General features: G+C 40.1%; 1 protein-coding gene across 1 annotated transcript in view; it reads left to right on the plus strand.

Annotated features, from left to right (window-relative positions):
- Positions 1-320: 320 nt before the first annotated feature.
- col7a1l (collagen type VII alpha 1-like) overlaps positions 321-19540 on the plus strand; it is a 61082-nt gene continuing 41862 nt past the window's right edge. Inside the window, exons 1-19 of the mRNA XM_078243220.1 lie at positions 321-571; positions 5458-5648; positions 8394-8574; positions 8915-9074; positions 10258-10351; positions 11524-11697; positions 11936-12090; positions 12926-13058; positions 13166-13282; positions 13812-13967; positions 14461-14577; positions 14705-14851; positions 14984-15103; positions 15699-15857; positions 16537-16650; positions 16895-17044; positions 17587-17724; positions 18126-18272; positions 18784-18903. Coding sequence (XP_078099346.1) covers positions 5573-5648; positions 8394-8574; positions 8915-9074; positions 10258-10351; positions 11524-11697; positions 11936-12090; positions 12926-13058; positions 13166-13282; positions 13812-13967; positions 14461-14577; positions 14705-14851; positions 14984-15103; positions 15699-15857; positions 16537-16650; positions 16895-17044; positions 17587-17724; positions 18126-18272; positions 18784-18903 — 2458 coding nt within the window. The 5' untranslated portion in view covers positions 321-571; positions 5458-5572. The remainder of the gene's footprint in view (positions 572-5457; positions 5649-8393; positions 8575-8914; positions 9075-10257; positions 10352-11523; positions 11698-11935; positions 12091-12925; positions 13059-13165; positions 13283-13811; positions 13968-14460; positions 14578-14704; positions 14852-14983; positions 15104-15698; positions 15858-16536; positions 16651-16894; positions 17045-17586; positions 17725-18125; positions 18273-18783; positions 18904-19540) is intronic.

The following is a 19540-nucleotide window of genomic DNA, read 5'->3' on the forward strand; positions in this document are numbered from 1 at the left end:
TCGTTACTCAAGCCAGATTCAACTTACAGTATGTGGGTGATGGCAGTCCTTAACATTGTTTCACTTAACTGCTTATTCTGTTACCCTGCGGTGAAAACTTAGCTGTCTGTGTCTTTGCCTCCATGCACTACACACATGCACTGTAGAACAGTAGTAGGTCAAAGCTCATCAGTAACCCCCACCTCTCCCTTTCTGTCTCTCTCTCTCTATGAGCCAACAGGTTGCAGCAGCTTCACTCCCACCCCTCTTCCCAAACTCTTCTGCACTACAGCGGAGCCCAGGAAAGAAAGTCTCTGTCATTCATTCACTTTTACACACATTCAAACACACCCACCTCCTCTTTCACTCAGACACACAAACACACAGATAACGCACATTGATTCTCATGTACCATTCAGTCGATTATCTCTGATAACAGCCTCTGCAGGAATACAATATCAATTCCAGACTTTTTTTTGTCCCCTGACTTGGATAACACCTTTTTGTGTATTTTAGGGGATATTTAGCCCCTGACGACCGTCAAGAGGTCACCTGGATTGGGAGAATAATAATGATTCACTTGTCTGCATTGGTAAGTGAGATTGTGTGGGCCCATTTTAGGGCCATAGTCAAAACGCATTACTTTGCACTTTAATATGGAGCTTTACTGAGTAGTTTTGAATTCTTAACTGCCCAGACACCCTTTTTTAAGTGTCTGGATTAAGGCCAATACTTTTGGTTCTGAGCCTTTACTGCTGCTTCTTACAGTACAATTTCCCCTTAAATAGCATTACTGTCTGATATGAGTGCTTGCTGTTTTCCCATTTTATTGTTGTCTGACTTGCCTTTATGGGATAAGAACGGTACAGTAATTGCTGCTAATGTGCCGTTCCACTCATTCTAAGAACATGCACTTACAAATACACACTGCCCATGCAGTGCAGATGTCCTGAACGCATGCAATGCATGTGTGTGTTTGTCTTTGGCATGAGCACTCTGCTTCTCTGCAGAAGTTAATGCAACATTTGTACACCTCCAAACCTAATAGGAGCATAAAAACAAGATATGCATTTTACAGTCATGTCAGCTCTAGTGTATTCATCAGTATCAGAATCAGAAAATGATTAATTGCATTATTATAAGTAACACTTACAAGGAATATGAATTGTTCGTTGGTGCATACGTTAACATGAATAATAAGATCATACCAGGTTGTTTATAAGAGCGTTGTCAGGAGATGAAACTATGTGAAATGAATACGGGATGTTGTCCTACCATGCATAGACTTGTTTGTGTTGGTTGACTGCAAATGCAAAGTGACATTAAGACATTATGCTGTTTATGCTCTTATTTGCTTGTGTGTGTGTTTTACCTGTAGATCTAATGTCATTGCACCAAAGACATCAACTATCATGCATTGTAGTTCTGAGTTGTGTGTGTCTGTGTGTGTGCTTTTTCACTGTTACCAGTTTCCCTATGGGGATAATCCATCCTGTGAAGTGGTAAGGTGGAAAATGCCATTATGTAGAAATAGCTGATGTGCAGTTAGACTTGCAGGGCATGTGATGTGTGACTTCCAATGTGTGTGTGTGTGTGTGTGTGTGTGTGTGTGTGTGTGTGTGTGTGTGTGTGTGTGTGTGTGTGTGTGTGTGTGTGTGTGTGTGTGTGTGTGTGTGTGTGTGTGTGTGTGTGTGTGTGTGTGATACAAGGAGATAGGGAACAGAAAGGCAGTATCAGGGCCAGTGACAATAAACTTTATTTTGTAACATTATTTAATCCTCTCGGGGCAGTGATAAACTAAAGGCCTCAGACACACAATACAGACATTTCTCCTTGGCGAGGCTGGACAAAGTGCTTGTGATCCCAGTGTGGTGTGAGTGATGGATTTTTTTTTTTTATGTGGGATCATTGCGAGCATTTTGTCTGAGTATTTGACTCAGGCTTATGATCACAGACATTGCAGGGATGTCTTGAGATATTGTTGTAATTATCTGGGAGTTGTAGCATGACTATATGGATGGCAATGTATGTTTATCAGTTGGGAAGTCCATCACTTTGGTCCAGACTGAAATCTCTCAAAATAGTAGTGATCGCCCTGAAATTTTGTACAGGCATTTATGGTCCCTAGTGGATAAATTGCAAAAACTTTGGTAATCCCCTGACTTTTCCTCTACTTAAGATTCAAGATATTTTATTGTCATTGTAGGAACTCAACAAAATTACATTGGTGGCAATCAGTGCAGCAGCAGTAAATAAAATAAATAAAAACAAGATCAAAACCAATAAAAAGATAAAAACACACACACAAATATTTGCCCTTTAGGTTTATGACCAAATTCCTGCTAAACTAACTGAATTCTAACTCCCAACATCCTCTGTTGTTCTTTATGTTTAGTGTTAATTAGCAAATGTTAGCATGCTAACAGGCTGAACTAAGATGGTGAACATGGTAAACATTATACCTGCGAAATATCAGCATGTTAGCATCCTGATGTTAACATTTACCTCAAAACACTGTTGTGCCTCAGAGATGCTAGCATGGCAAGATTCTTAGTCTTATTGTAAGTTCTGTAGGGGTGGGTCATGTTTTAAAGTCAATGAATCTTTTCAAAATAATTTGGATGAACTCAGAAACATATTTATGTCAAGCTAAAACCAAGGCTCTTTTATTTTCTGCTTTATCTTTGCACATTCCTGCTTGCCTCAGGAAACTTCTGCCACCTTTGACCTATGATGACAGCAAAAGAAAAAGCTTTCACAAATTGTTTCATCAAGTTGAAGCTGCTTTATCCCTCTGTAGGATAGACAGTAACTCTGTATCCGCTGTCATTCATCAAAACACACATTTGTCCTCTCTGCACGTTATACGAAGATACATGCAGAGACAGATCTGCATTGGTATGCAAGGGGGAGTGTAGTTTTTTTTGGCCATGTGACTTAGAGTTCAGCCAGCTTTCTCGAGTCAGCCTTAAGCCATTCTGGTTTTGTCATATCAGGTGGTGAAATCAGGAGGAGGAAAAGCCATGAGGAATTTTATGGAATTCAGATTGTTTCACATTGATCTGATTTTTTAAAATAGTTTTATCATATGAATTTATAGTTTAAATATGCTCTCATAAGGAAACATTGGAAGTGATGTATTGGTAGACAGCTTGATGGAGGAATGTGAATCAAAAGCCAGAAGAAATCTGTTATATTTTCATCTCATGTATAAAAGTTGAGTGAAGGCAGATCTCGCTTTGATGTCAGGCTTATGAATTTGCAAAAACCCATGCCCATACAGTGCATACACATGCATAGACACTTAGGCACACATGCACACATACAGTATGTGCAGACGTGTGGGAGTTAGCAAGCTAATGTAAAACATAGCAGCACGAACCATTTCCCAGATCACAGTTAATGCGTTGAACGTGTTGCTCTCTGATGGAGGTTTATGCATTTCAAATGGGATAATCCATTACTGCTGCATGATTTCTTTGCCAGTGCAATTTAAGTGTTGGATTTACTCTACTTAGGCATTGATTATACTCACTTAACTGAATGTTGTTGAAGCTTTTTGTATGGATACATTCCCCGGTCCTTACAGTACACATTTAACAAAAGGTTTTTAACACAAGCTGAATTCGAGGTGGACTATTGAGCAGCACAAATTTAGTAAAGATACTACAATACCTTACTTTTTGCAGTATACTTCCATACTGACATTTTAGATAATATGCTAAAGCAGCTGCAATGTTTCAAAGGGACTGATTTCCTCCGCTTTGTGTATTATGCCAAGTCTAAAGCTGTAGCCTTGGGGAAAATCTCTTTCATGCTAACCTGAAGGTTCCTTTGTCTGTCAAGGAAGACAAAGACAGAAGGTTTTTCTGTATCCCAGAGTGTTACTGTCTGGTCCTCCATTTACTCTGGGACAGCCAATACTCTCTCTTCATCTAGATTGCTGTGAAGAACAACTGTGCTATCACCAGTGAGACTCACTGTCCAAATGTACCTGTCCTTTACCCGTCATTTCTTTGAAACACTGCCAAAGACTTGTCTTCATTTATCAAGTATTAGTAAAAAGAAAGCATAATGTGAGTGTGTTGCGCCTTATATGTAGTTTAGAAAAAAACATGCTTTAGAGACATGATATATAAGCAAAAATTTAACACCACCACATTTTGGATTGCAAAAAGTTCACATGGTGTGTCACCAGGTTGTGGTTCAACAATGAAACACACACATATACACAAAATATAACAGGTGGAAACCATAATTAGACACACTTGGTGTCCGTTATGGCAGATTTGCCATGGGGCTCAAATATTTTGACCAAGTGCACGCACGCGCGCACACACACACACACACACACACACACACACACACACACACACACACACACACACACACACACACACACACACACACATTGGAAGTGCTTAGCCATGCTGCCCTGGCCTTAGCTCTGTAGATAATCATCTCTGCAGTGTGAGTTCCATGGCATTGCAGGCCCTCGGGGAGTTTAGGTAATCCTCAGTCTGGGACAGGTGCACACTGTCCAGAGGTTTAGTTGACCATCTTTTGCACCTGTAGAATCATACAAGAGCTTCCTTGAAACTGTCATGCCGCTTGAATTTACTGATTCTGTGATGGAATGTGCATCTCTTCCCTTCAAGCTATTTGAACCTAAGGTTTTCCAGTAAATACTGTTTTGTCTTCAGTCCAAATAGCACATTCATCCGGCAGCACAAAGTTTGACTAAAAAGTAACTCAAAAAGTAAATCAAAGCATGGCAGCCCTTATGAACGGTCATTTTCAAGTCCTGATGCTTTCGGCTTTTCATTAATGTATGATGAGACACTTTATCTTCCTTCCTCATAAAAATACATTTCAATATTCACAGCTTTAGCTTTTCACATGTATTAATGTGTATGCGTGTATGTAATGTGTATGCTTCCCAACATCTGTTGGGAAGCAAGCCCAGCAGTTAGTTATTTTTGGGCCTTATGATTTTAGAGAAATAAGTAACTAAAAACTCACAGTTTTGATCCCTTTTATATGGCATGCTCTTATCAACACCAATTTGTAAAGCAAACATGGTCTTAATAGCAGACATATAATAAATAAGAATTTTATTATTTGATCTTTTTCCAGTACAAACTACCATAATGTTCTATTATACTTATTCATGGTCATGTTTTATGCTTAGCCTATCCCACCAAGAAAATGCCAGTAAACCCCTAGAGGACACCTTATTGACATGACGTGAAAAATGTATTGTGTTGTCAGCCTGTCTGAAAGTCTGCAGCCTAGGTCAAAACTCGGTAACAAGAATTTCTTCCTCGTACCTAAATGTATTTAACACTGGAGGTATGCAAGAAAACTATAACTCAAGAAGAGTCATGAGTCCTTTACAAATTAAAAATGGCTGATTATGTTTTATCTTTGGGTGCCTCTAATGACTTTTTTTCTCTCTCTTCATCTGTCCACTTTCAGATAAGAGGAAAGAAGAGTTGGAATTGATGATTGTGGAGTGGAATTTAAGAAAGGTATTTGTGAAGAGAAGAACTGGGAGGAAGAGCAGGTGATCGAAGAGGAAGAGAGAAAGAGTATGGGCTGCTCTTCTTTGTGGCTCTTTCTACTGTCCCTTTCTCTTACCCATCAAAGCATCACAGCACAAGCTGAAGGTAATGGTTGCCATTGACACCCAATGATCAAAAACAAACATACAATTCATTAATTCGCCTAATGTTCCTACTTCTTATTGTTTTCAACCACCCATATAGCACCATCTAGCTTTTTCTTTACTTTTTCTACTCTCTAACTTACTCAGTCATTCATTTATACAAGATTTCAGTCAGTGACTCAATACCTCAGTCACCTTTTTCTTCAGTTTGTTCTGTTTTTCAACCATTCCCTGTCTAATAAGTGTTAAATACAGCCTTATGGCACCATCAGTTGCTTAATTCAGAGTCAACACAATATGTCTGATTGTCGGCAATGTGCACAGATCTATGAATGAGATGACTTGGATGCTCAGGCCAAAGAAAGGGCGTTCAATGAACACAGTCTGTGCGAGTGCTCCATCATTAAATCTCCACACATGGATTGGTACACAGGGCCAGACACTGACCCAGCTCCACTTCTACTCTAGACTGTTTCTAGTCAGGGAAGAAATATCTGCTAGCCTCATGTGCAGTACAGCACTCTGTCTGTCAGCCTGTCAAGCCCATCTCCTCGATACAGAACCTAGCCTCAGGTGCTATTGGATGTCACCATAGGTCAATCAGCTAATCAAAAGTTAGATTTTTTTATCCACCTGAAATGTGGTTGGCAGAAAGTGATTGGTAAAGTTGTTGGGCAGAATTATGATATAAATAGCCCAAGGCCATATTTGAAGTTTGCTGCTCCCTTGTAACTGTTATCATTGTTTATTCTTGCCAGTGTTAATTTACATGTCGTCATATCACATCATATGACTGTCTGTAGCAACCCTGACGGGACTAGTGTTTCATATTACACACAAGAAGGGGTTGATTTCAAATTATTAAGCAGACTGAGACCTTAAAGCTCTATTAATTAATGTGTTTATATCAACAATGGATCAAATGCCTGTGTGCAATCATGTGAGGAACCCTCAGAGAATTATCATTCAACTTGACAGCTCTATTGAGCTTTTTAGCCTCTTTTGGGTCAGTGATTCTGTTTTAAAGCCCACAAATTGACTGTCAAGTTGCCATAAACACAACTGCAACTGAATATTCCATGTCTGCTGGATGTGTAAATATACTGTAATAGGCATTTAACATGTTAGCCATAACAACTTGATTTCCTGATTTAGGGCCAGCGGAATTAAGCTGCTGTAATTAAGTTTTTCTTCTTCTGAGATGAACTTTTACATCCATATGTCTGGTTAAAATCTAAAACCTGACAGCAGTAGTGCATCATTATTTCTTAGGCATTTTCTTTCCTTGCAGAATCTTCTGCAGCATATGCTACATCTACGGCATAACTCAACGGTGTCTAAAAGGTGTACACAACCTTTGAGATATCAGCATAGATAACCTTCAAGAAAACCATTTCTAATCCCTCAGCATGTGTTGTCTCCTTATCCTTAGCATGTGGTTCTCACCTGCCATCCCAGACAGACAAACATCTGGATAATTGATCAGGCTTTCCATCTCAGTCTGTGTCTGTCTTACAGAGACCAGCCTCCAGTTGCTTCTTTGACTAAAGTCTCCACTATGTTTTATGTGCTTTTACAGCAATCTATGGAGTAGAACATGTATCACAATAAATGGAATAGCCACATGTGTATGCAAGCGTTGTTGGCTGCCTATATTAGGCTCAACTCAGGATGGAGAGGATGAACATTGTTGTATCCTGTTCAATCAGTGCATCAGTGAATCAACTTTTGATAAATATATGACACTAAAGCGTCCATGCATCCAGAGTTAGTAGTTCAGTACCAGGGAAGACTCCAAAATGTTATTCCCAATGATAAAAATATATTTTGTTTTCTTTGGTGTGTGGCCAGAGAAGTACAGGTGTGTTGAGGGAGAACATAATGTTAGGTCGCCATGGGCTGGAGACATATGTCTCCCCCAGTGAATCCTGGGATTGCAGCCAAAGAAAGAAGGGCGAGATAATAGAGGCGGGAAAGCTCTGTAATGAAATAGAGGACAGCAGAGAAGCTGAGTTATCACTTACAGAACAATCAGTGGTGCCTATCTCTTATTCACGAGCCTAATCAATGCTGTCGTCACTGTGGTTTATTGCATATGTAATGCCAGAATATTGACTCAGAGGGCGTTTGCACACGCAGCAGATTTCTGTGTGGAGTGTGTGCGTTTGTTAGTACAATACTGTAAATCTATGAGGGAATGTGTGCAGGCGAGTTGCAAGAGCTTATGTATGTGTGAGCATGCATGTAGTCAGTGCATCAGTGTACCTTTTTTGTTCGTCTGGCTTTTTAACTCCCCATTAAAACGCATCTGAATCCTGTCAAACGCAGCGATCCTTATATTAAATCCTTGCTTGAGCGAGGGGACTGACCCTGATTTTGGGTGTGTTTACCTTATTATTCTAAGCGTTCCTCACGCTGTACTAAAGTTTTATTGCTGGAGTGCTAAGAATATTGATAGTCTCTTTGGCTCAGTTGTGTCTCATTAAACATTCATGGGGATTGTGGTGGATGTGGTGCTCTGGCCGCATAGCAGAAGCAAGTTTAAGGAAGAAATCTCATCACGATGGAACAAGACTGCTATCTGGTGGTCAGTGTAGGAAGAAAACATAGGTATACAGCTTAATTACCAGCCTTACCCTTAAACCTTAAAAAAGATTTACTTTGGATACTTTGGATTAAACATACATTTCCCTGATCCTCACTCCTTGGTGTTTGTGCACACACTAATTAATTCTTCTTCCCTCAGCATGCAGAACGGTGGTGCAGGCAGACATAGTGTTTCTGGTGGATGAGTCATGGAGTGTGGGCCCGACCAGCTTCTCCAGTGTCAAAGACTTCATCTCAACCATCGTCTCCTCCTTCCAGGACAGAGGGGTGGGAACTGAGGGGATCCGCTTTGGAGTTACTGTCTTTGGGGATTTCCCAAGGTAAAACTCAAATACAAACACAGGCACAACATATCAAAGAGTAACAAACAGCACAGACCTATTTAACTAATTACCATCAAGCCAGACTCATTTGACTTTACCACAGGTGATTGATACATCCCAAAAACTAACCATGTTTCAAACAAAATGATTTATTGACTTATGTTTTTATATTGTTTATTATATTATATATATTTATTATATGTATTATACAGAGCATTTTCATGTTTAGAGTCTGTGGAACTGTAATCAGCGAAACCAAACAAGATATACACATATACCGATGTTTGTATTCCATTATGATCCAGTTTTGCGTTTCCCTGTAATCCTTCTCTTGCAGGATGCGGATTGCTTTGACAGACTACAGCTCACTGGAAGAGTTACTCAGAGCCATCAGAGACCTCCCCTATGAGGGTGGATCCAGGAGGATTGGTGATGCCCTCCAGTTTCTGGTTGACCCCGTGTTTAGCCCTGTCATCAGGCGAGACCATGCCCCAAAGGTACAATGCTTCAACCGGGGAAATGTGAAAAGCAACAGGGAAAGGGTTGATTCAAAGACTACTACTTCCAGCTGGCCACTTACATGCATATGTTATATGGTCTGGCCGTGTGTGAAAGGAAATGAAAAATAAAACAAAACAATTTTCACACCACTATGAATCTGATTAAACTGTCTTGCTTTATACCTATAATACAATATGATATGATGACAATATGATAGAAAGTAACAGATTTTGCTTTGCTTTAGTTTGTTATTTTGCCCTGCAGAAGAAGAAAAAGAAAAGGTGGAGACAGTACATTTTTACCTCTGCCATGGATTCAACATCAGCTCAATCGGCTGAATGGCTGTTGATAAGGGACATGGCTGTTGACAACAGTGCCAGACACACTACAGAAAGTCCATCCAAAGATACACAGGGTCCTTAATAATTATGTATCAAATTGGTACTGGTCTTAACTTTGGCCCCTTAACCCAATCGCAATACTCAGAAACTTAACTAAACTTGTCTCATAAGTGCCTCGTCACATATCCAAGTGCTCCTCCATCAGCTCTCCATTTCTGTCAGCTAAATTTCTCTGACAGTCTTAACGTTGTAGTGTAGCCTCAGTATACCACACAGCTGGTTAGCATTCCAATCAGCTCTCTATCTCTGAGTGTGCGTGCAAATCATCTTGCAGAAGCACACTTGACATGGGAAGGCAGAGTATTGAGGATTAGGCTGATCTATTGAATTGTACAGCCAGAGCACATGCAGATAAGCAGCTACATTCTCATATCATTGCTTTCTAGCCGCCTTCTTCATTGACTGAGGGATGAACTTTGAATGAACTGAGTAAATTTTACTTAATGGGCAAATTATCAGTCTCTGTTGTAAGCCAGCATCATTGAATTCCACTTTGTCTTTGGGTTTGATTTATTTAATTAATTTAATTATGCACTAAATCATTCATTTAAACCATGTCAAAAGTCCATGGGGGCTTTTTGAGCATAACTCTGTTTGCAAGGATGTTATTTTTACACAAATAAAATGTTATTTGGAGGGTGGATAAACCTCCATTGGTGAAAACTGTAGATTTAGCAAAACCCATTTTCACACATTTAAAGGTAGATCATTGTGTGAGTAAGATTGTGATGTTTAATAGCTTTGCATGAGTGATTTATTCTGTTTCAATCCTGTACAGATTGCTGTAATGATCACAAACGGACGTTCAGACGACCAGGTCGATGCCGCAGCAAGAGCTGTAGCTGATCATGGGATTTCTCTCTTTGCAGTAGGTGAGTGTGGAAGTTAGAATTGTGAATTCCTTCAACATCCCCACTGCAGCGGTCCCTCACATTTTATCCGAGCTCTGTCGGCTTATCTGCAGTGTTTGCAGTCAGAAATGCATGTCCTGTACATTTGAATTCATTGGATTCAGTGTGGGTATTTGTGAGTGTGTGTGAGATTATTCTTTCTGAGTGTACTCATGCAGGTGTATGCACTGTATATGCGCAAAACATAAATATGTATTCAGCTTCTATACTGCATGTAAAAGTTCACTTTCTGATACTGTGTATTGCATCAGCAAAGCTTCTTTATCCTACACCTTTCATGAATACACAGTGCTGTTTCCCCACAAGTATACTTACACATATCTTACCCTCTTTCTCCTACACACACACACGCACACGCACACGCATGAGCACACAAGCCCACAACTTAATCCCCTTAGCTGGGAGCGGTGCAATAATTACTGCTTATTAGCCGATGGTGTGCTAATCACACCCATTTTTCATTAGGCGATTCTTTGTCCCCCATCTGCTCCTCTGACACTGAGGCTTGCTCTTCTCGCTCATCACTCTCGCAGAGAACCTGTACAGCCAAGATTGCATTGATTACACATATGTACAGATACTGTATATGCAGCATGTTCTCTTCATATAAACAACTAGTAAGAAAACAAATGCACATTAATCTTGTTCAGGTGCAGATTTAAGGCAGATTTCAGGTAACTGCAATTGTGAATCAACTCTCCCAAATGACTTGCAACATGGTTGATTGCTTCTATTAAGATTTCTGCTTCATTACATTAAGACAGTATAACTTGTTGAGCCCAGATTGGGTCTTTATCGGGTGTTTGTCAAGGCCCACTTCCACAAACGTGATCCTGAGAAACACACATAGTGCCAAAACTTGAGATAAGGGCCAGAGAGAGTTTGATTAAGCCTTTGTATGTCTACAGTTTTCATTTGTATGTGTATGTACATCGTTATACAATTTAAAATAAATCACTTGAAATGCCACAGCCCCCCCTAGTGGCGTCTGTAGGAAAGTATGTGAAGAAAATGCGAAGAAAAGAATAACGCCACATAAGTGCTGCTCTGTAATTGTGATTTACTTGTTTTAAAGCATGTAAAGAGTACTGTTGCTTTGTCTACATAGTTGTTTTTGTCTATGTTGTGACCAGGTGTTAGGGGAGCTGATGAGTCAGAGCTGAGGAGGATTGTGTCAGAGCCACATGAGGAGCACCTATTACTGGGCACTGACTACTCTCTCCTTGAAACCATCCTTCCCAAACTGACCCGCAGAGTGTGTTTTACTGCCTCTGAACCACCACTTCCTGTGAAAACTAACCTGCCTGGTGAGTCAATAAATCCACATAGAGTATGAAAACAAACTTAGATTTTTATATTGAAAAATTGTAGTTTGAAAAGTATAATAAAAATGATTTGTTCTCTTATTTCACATTGCCCTGCAGTTTTCTCACTTTCCGACACATTTTACATCCAGACTTACTAGCATGTTTTAAGTTCCCTGTTCCTTTTCTCACATATATATTTTCATCTTATCCCTCTTCCCGTACCGCCTCTCAATCCTAGTTGAAGAGCGTGTGGTGGGTCCCAGAGACCTGCAAGTAAGCGAGTTGGCCCACAGTTCCCTCAGACTGACATGGAGCCAGGCCACAGGTGATGTCACGGGATATCGTCTCCTGGTCCACCCTCTCAGCTCCAGTGGACACCAACAGCAGAGACAGGTGAGGAATTACGCATGTGCATGATGATAGTTGTGTTGCTACTGAGCTGGAATGTAACAGGGCATAGTCATATTTAGCTCCCACAAAACATCCGCTACAATTGTTTGTCCTCAGGACTGCCTTTTTAAAGATTTTTTTTGGGGGGCTTTTCAGCCTTTAATTGACAGGACAGCTTGGTGAGAAAGGGGGAAGAGATGCAGGAAATCGTCACAGGTCGGCTTCGAACCCTTGACCTCCGCGTTGAGGCATAAACCTCTAAGTATATGTGCGCCTGCTCTACCCACTGAGCCAACCCGGCCACGCTCAGGACTGCCTTTTGATCAAAACTGAATGTCACCTCTGTGACCAGCATATGTACTGAACTAAAATGCAGTGAGTCATCTCTCATTGCAGCCTGAGTTATTTGTGCAATTCCGTCTGTGTAACTCTAAAGCTCGCAACAATATTGCATTAATGGGATCAACGTGATGCCCATTTCTCCACCAATACAGTATCTGCACTTCTGTTTGTGCTTGTTTATTGCAGTTGACCCTTGACAGACGCAGAATTATTTTACAGTACCAAATAAGCAATACCAATATTTTGCATTATGTTATAAAGCACAACAGGCCACCTAATTTGAATAGAGGGTATTGGACAGAAGTGTAAACAAAGCATAAGGATGCTTGTGGTTTACTGAGTTATATGGGAAGTGAAGATATTTATTCAAGTGCACATTTCAGAAGTTTATCTCCGTGTCATTTCATTGTATCCTTCCCTTCACTTCACTCTCTCTTTCTTTCCCACACCAACACACACTAAGCTCCTCTCATTCTGCTGTCTTCACTGTATGTAGCAGGTTGATCTGAAGGCAGATGTGAGCACAACAGTGGTGACAGAGCTGAGTCCTAAAACAGAATATTCCCTCACTGTCTACGCCATCTACCCCAGCCTCATAGGAGACTCTGCAACAATCACCATCCAGACAAGTGGGTGTTGCTCATGCAGCTTTTATAAAATATACAAATTCTTCTGCATATTTGTTTTGGATTTTACTATACCCTGCTTCCCTGAGCAACAAGTTTCTGTCTTTTAGCCCCTTTGCCTCAGGTGTCAAACTTCCGTGTTATTGAGGAAGGCCTGTTCTCTCTGCGCCTGGGCTGGACGCCTCCTCTAGGGAGGCTCAACGGATTTATGGTCTTCATCCCAAGATGTATGCTAACATTACACCATGCAATTAGTATTATTTGACAACAGTAGACCAGCAGACCAATATAAAAATAAAGCTGCAAAGTTTAATTGATTAATAGATTAGTTGTCAAATGTTAAATTAATCGCCAACTATTTTGATAATTGATTAATCGTCATTTTTTATAACAAAAAAGTCCAAATTCTCTGATTCCAGCTCCTTAAATGTGAATATTTTCTAGTTTATTCACTCCTCTATGACAGTAAACGGAATATCTGTGATTTGTGGACAAAACAAGACATTTGGAAAACACTGATCAATATTTTTCCCCATTTTCTGACATTTTATAGACCAAACAACTAATTGATGAATCAAGAAAATAATCAACAGATTAATCCACAATGAAAATAATTTCTAGTTGCATCCCTATATAAAAGTGTATTTATCATTTTATATATATATATATATATTTTGTTGGTAAAAAATGCATTATTTAAATCTTTGAATGCATATTTATTTGGTATTGATTCCTCAATGGATTTTTGCTCTGCAGCCAACCGACCTGGATTTGCTTATGAGAAGCTGCTTCCTGGAGACACCTCTTCTCATGTGATTGACAGCCTGGAGGAGGATAAGAAGTATACTGTCAGTATTTATGCTGTTTACTCCCAGGGACCAAGTGAAACAGTTTCAATAGTGGGCAAGACATGTAAGTTTATCTGCTTTAATCTAGACTAAACACTGACAGACAGGAAAAAGAGCTTGGATAGCTGTAACCAATAACAATTGCAGGACAAAGTCATGTAATAAAGTATGGAACATGCTAAAACAGAAGGATGACATGCCAAGGTGCAGTACCAAAATATATCCACAGTACTGTGCTGTTGTTCTAGGAAGAAATACCAGCATTATGTCCGTTACATAGAGTAAGACTCTCATTTATCTCTATTTCATGGTACCCTAGAGAAACATCTCCTGAGGTTTTGCTTTGTTTTGAATTGATTAAGATTTGTATGTAGATGTTTATGTTTCTTTTCTTTCATTACATTACTTTAAATATCCTTTTCCTCTATCAAAAATCTGATTAAATAACTTTCTGTCATTATTATGATTTCTTTCATCACTAAATAAAATAAAGTGAAATATTGAATGTATGTGTGTGCATATGTACGTGTTTGTGTGGATATGGGTGTGGTACACAGTAAAGCTGGTACAAGTTCAGAAGTTCCTGGTTCAAAACGCCACCACAGATACTGTCCAGGCAAGATGGACATCAGTTAAGGGTGCCACAGGATACCGTCTGACATGGGAATCCCCAGGTACTGTTATTAACTATTTGCTACATAATTGTACACAAGGGTGTAGCAAAGAGGAAATGACCTTGGTTAATGAAATAAAGCCAAAAAGTGTGATATTAGAGCCTCTGTTCCTCTCTGTGTCTTTCAGACGGCCACATAGAGAACGTTAACCTCGGGGACAACTTTAACTTCTACATGATCCAGGGCCTCCACTCTGCCTCTGAGTACAAAGTCACCATCAACCCCATCTTTGGAGACATTGAGGGGCCTGTCACCACCACCAAAGTCAAGACATGTAACTAGGATGCTTGCTAGGAATTACAAAAATAAAGGCCTGAGTGGTTACAATATTATAGACCTAGGCAAGATTATATTGAAGATGGCCTTTTTGTCTTTCTCTCTGTCTGTCTCTCTTTCTGTGTGTCAGTGGAAAGCAGTGCAGTACAAACCTTGAAGGTGTCTGCTGTGAGCACCAGTGCTGCTGATGTCACATGGAACAGTGTCCCAGGAGCCACAGGTTACAGACTGGCCTGGGGACCAACTCCAGGTGATTTACACTTTCTCTCGCTTTCAAACTTCCTGTTTTGTTTATATGATAAAGGTATGTCCATACTGGTTCTCCTAGTTATACATGTCATGACTCTTGTTTATATAAACGATGTCAATGATGTCCATCCACAGCAAGTTTCAGGTAAAGGCCGTTTCATTTGGTTTCCAATTCAGTTCACTTTTATTTACAGGGTCAAATCATAACAGAAGTTATCTCAGGACACTTTACAGATAAAGTAGGTCTAGACCACGCTCTATAATTTACACAGACCCAACAATTCCCTCATGCGCGTGTGTATTCATCAGTCCATGACAGACTCACTCTGACAGGAGCTTTGAAATGCCACTGCTTTTACACTAGACACATCCACCACATCCTGCCAGTCTGCCAGGAGAATGTGACAGGTGGCATGGCGACTCATGCCTCACTCACTTTGATGAAATACAAATGTTGGGGGAAAAAGGAGGAGGATGTTGTTTCCAGAGAAGGGGGCTTTGATGCTGAGCCAGAGTTAAGAGGAATGCCAGGACAGTGAGGAATAATCAAGTGCAAGGAAGAGTGACTGTACTGTCAATGTTAATATTATTTTCAGAGTTTGTTGGTCGGGACCGTCCTAGGCAGGTGGCTCTGAACAGCAGCACCACAGAGTACCAGCTGAGGAATGCAGCCCATGATACTGAGTATGTCCTGTCTCTCTATGTGCTGTTTGGATCTGTGGTGGGGCCTGGTATCAGTGCTACCTTCAGAACTTGTGAGTACCAGTATTCAATATGTCTCCCATCCACCTGAAGTACCACTGAGGTTTAGGACTGGTTATAATGCTACAATACCTTCCATAGCACATCAAATATAAAAGGGTCATTTGTATTGAAAGTGGCCTGAGATCAGTTCACACTCTTTAAAGAGTTAACTTTACACCAGGCTGAAAAACGGTGTTGCACTGCCCTCTCTGGTTGAACGTTTCAATGTGTGGGTGTGGTTTGGTGGTTACAGGTGCTCCAGTGTTGCACCTGTAACCACTAAGCTGTGATGTCACAGTTTATTGACACACCCTGGAGTACACTTCTACAACACTGCAGCAGGTTGAGAAGTTAAACCACTGGAGGTCAGCAAATACAAGATTTTCTTTTAAGTTCCTCTTAAAGAAGCCCAGCTAAATGACTTAATGAGTTAAAAAAAAAACTATTTAAGAACAACTTAAACAGAGAACTTAAACTTCAATAAATGCTAGTGTCTAATTATATTGAGCAGCTCTCAGGCCAAGATGCATTTAATCATGTGAATGGAGAGAAAGGTTAGAAAGAGAGAAAGTAATCTGTTTCATTTCTCATGAATCTTTCTGTTGCATATTATAAAATAAATGATGTCATTAACAGTGTATTTTAATGAACAAATGTAGGTTATTCATGTTCCATTTTCCTCTGTCTCAGCTCCATTAGGGTATGTGTCCAACTTCAAGGTGTCATCCTACACCAGCACCTCCATAGTTGTGGAGTGGAGTCCCATTGTTGGAGCTACTGAGTACAAACTGTCTTGGAACACAGGTGATATATTTACCCATGTTGTTCTTTGCTCCATCACAATATGGGGACCATTTATATGTTCCGGTCAATCAAAGAAACGTTCTGTTTGTGTACTTGTCATACAACCTGTCAGCTCCTTTAAAGCCTTTATATTTAGTTTGTGTCTAAAAACGTGAATAGGAATTGCGTGAGTGACAAAAATATCCCACACTGTTTATAATAGTGTGTTGTGTGTATTTGTGTGTCTGTACCTGCATGCTTGCAGGTGATAGCAACCCTCAGTCCCATTACCTGGGCCGCAGTGTTCTCTTCCATCATATCAAAGACCTGAATCCACAGTCCACCTACACAATCACTATCTGTGCAGTGTACGGCAACTCAGAGGGACCAGAAATCTCCTTATCTCAGCTCACAGGTACAGGAAGTGAGGTCTCACACAATGAGGTTTATTTTAATTGATCATGATTCGTCTTTAGATCTAAATAGCTCTGTGCAGCTGTGCACCCCAGTGTAATTACATGGGTAGGGACAGTGAAGGTCCTCATCCCGTGCCACGGCAGCCTCTTGGTGTCTTTGTTTGACTGACAAGTCATGTACTTTGGTCTTCCCATTTTAACCACAGTTCCTGTCATTGTCACTTAAAGTCTGTGTCACCGAGACCAAGCCAGCAGAGCTGCTATCATTTTATCAATGTCACTGTCAAAGTTAGTGTGTTACACCAAGCTTCAAGTGCTAAGTTCATTACTCGGGCACATGATAGGGTGTGCAAACACCAACTCATTCAGCTCAGAGATTTTGGATTGCTCTAAATTTAATGATGTTTTTTTTTATATTAATTTGTATGCATCATGATTGGAACTGATTAGATTGTTGAAAAAAAACAACATTTTTGTAGTGATTCTTTTGAGAACACATTTGTTAAATCCCCTGACATGACTATATGGTGTTATTTTTCAGCTGCTGTTTCAGACTCACAGCTAATCCAGGCAGTGAGGGAGGTGAAGGTTGTGGACATTGGAGTCAACTCCTTCACTCTGTCCTGGGGGAAAACACCAGGGGCATCTGGGTACAAAATCTCCTGGATCCCCTTCCTGGGTAAAGGACCACATATACAGTCAACCATGCATGCTTACACCCTAATACTCACACATGTGCATGCATGCTTGTATGCACACAGATGGACACCCACAACCATTTAATTTAGTACCTACCAAAGTGTTCTTCATTTAGCTGCACTTCAACAAATATATCTTTGGCCAGTAACGTAATTTTACATTTTATTGATGAAAACATTTTTGGGATATTGGCATAATTTTTTAATCATAACAACTTGTTACTACCATTTTGCACAATTGGTAATTATTTGTAGCTCCTAAAATATCACTGTTTAGACTCCTGTGGCTCATAGCAAAGGAGTTGTAACTGTAAATGAGCACACAGCAGTATTGTTTCTCGTATTATCGCTACATGTTGGATTTTATTATTCCCTGCTTCAGGGGGTGATGAAACGTCCCACGTGGTATCTGCTGCTTCCACTACATTTACCATCCACAAGCTGCAGGAGAGCTCAGCTTATAAGATCCAGATTTCCTCCATGGTGGGCAATAGGGAGGGAAGCCCAGTCCTGCTCACTGCACGCACCTGTGAGTCCTGCTTGCCGAAATCATTGAGGAACAGTATGATATGTTCTCTCAATCAGAGGTTTCAGGAAGATATTTATACAATTATACATAACACAAATTGATAGTTTAAATTAGTATTTTAAATCTTGGTGAAAAATCTTCTTTTGAAGTAATGAAAGTTTGTCACAAGTTTGTATCATTTATCACAATCCTGTAGTGGACCATCTCTGGTATAAGCCTCCACAGTTTTCAGTCTGACCTTGAGCGTTTGTTGAGAAGATAATGATTGTTTTCAGGGGTGATAATGACCTTATTAAGCAGACCGGCAAAGGATCCGCATCAAAAACAGCTTTTCGTTAGTGTCATTATCAAATTCGGTGTTTCCTTTATTTATTTGTTGGGTCACAAAGAGCTGCCGACTTGCATCACAACAATCCCTGGCTTCTTGTAAAAATGATCCAGATCAGTTCAACATGCTGTATGACCCTTGACTTGTACTTTGTTTTTTTCAATATTCATGTGTGTCTTTCAGTGGATCTTCCAAAAGTGAATGACTTTGCTGCTCTGAACACTTCAGAGAGCAGCACTGTTCTGAACTGGACACGTGTGGCTGGCGTTTCTGGATACCGTCTCTCCTGGAGGCACATCTCAGGTAAGACCAAGTTTTAACATTTCTAAAAGTAATTGTGTGCACATCCCACCTTCTGGCAGGTGCAGGACAAATGAGAAATACTAAAGTGAAAAAAATGTAATGTCCGGAACACTGCTTTAAGCTCCCATATTTAATACAAAGGCAATGTTTTGACCCTGCTGGGTCTTCTTCAGGCAAATGGTGGACAGACTTAAAAGACTTAAAGTCTGTTAAAAACCTGTATGAAAGTGTTCTCTTAATTGAGTCATGAGTGGGGCTATTAGGCTTTTTAGACCTAATCAAACTAATTGAAGTCACATGTTGGGTCAGCTGATTGTAAGGCCTACATATATCCCTTTGTCAAATGTGTTCACCATTTGCCTGAAGAAGACCCAGCAGGGTCGAAACGTTGCCTTTGTATTAAATATGGGAGCTGAAAGCAGTGTTGCGGACAAGACCAAGTTTTACCCTTCATTTAGCATCACGTTAACATTCATGCAATTTTCAGTTCATATAACCCAAACAGGTTTAATTCCCATACAGTGTCAATTTTGTTGCATTGCGCATTGAGCCCTGTCATAAGCACTGCTTTGTTTAAAAGTGCCATTGGTTGAAAAACAATTTTATCAGTTGAATAAATTTCAAGTACAGAATGACT

This window comes from Sander vitreus, chromosome 23 (genome assembly GCF_031162955.1).
Source record: "Sander vitreus isolate 19-12246 chromosome 23, sanVit1, whole genome shotgun sequence".
Taxonomy (NCBI): Eukaryota; Metazoa; Chordata; class Actinopteri; order Perciformes; family Percidae; genus Sander; species Sander vitreus.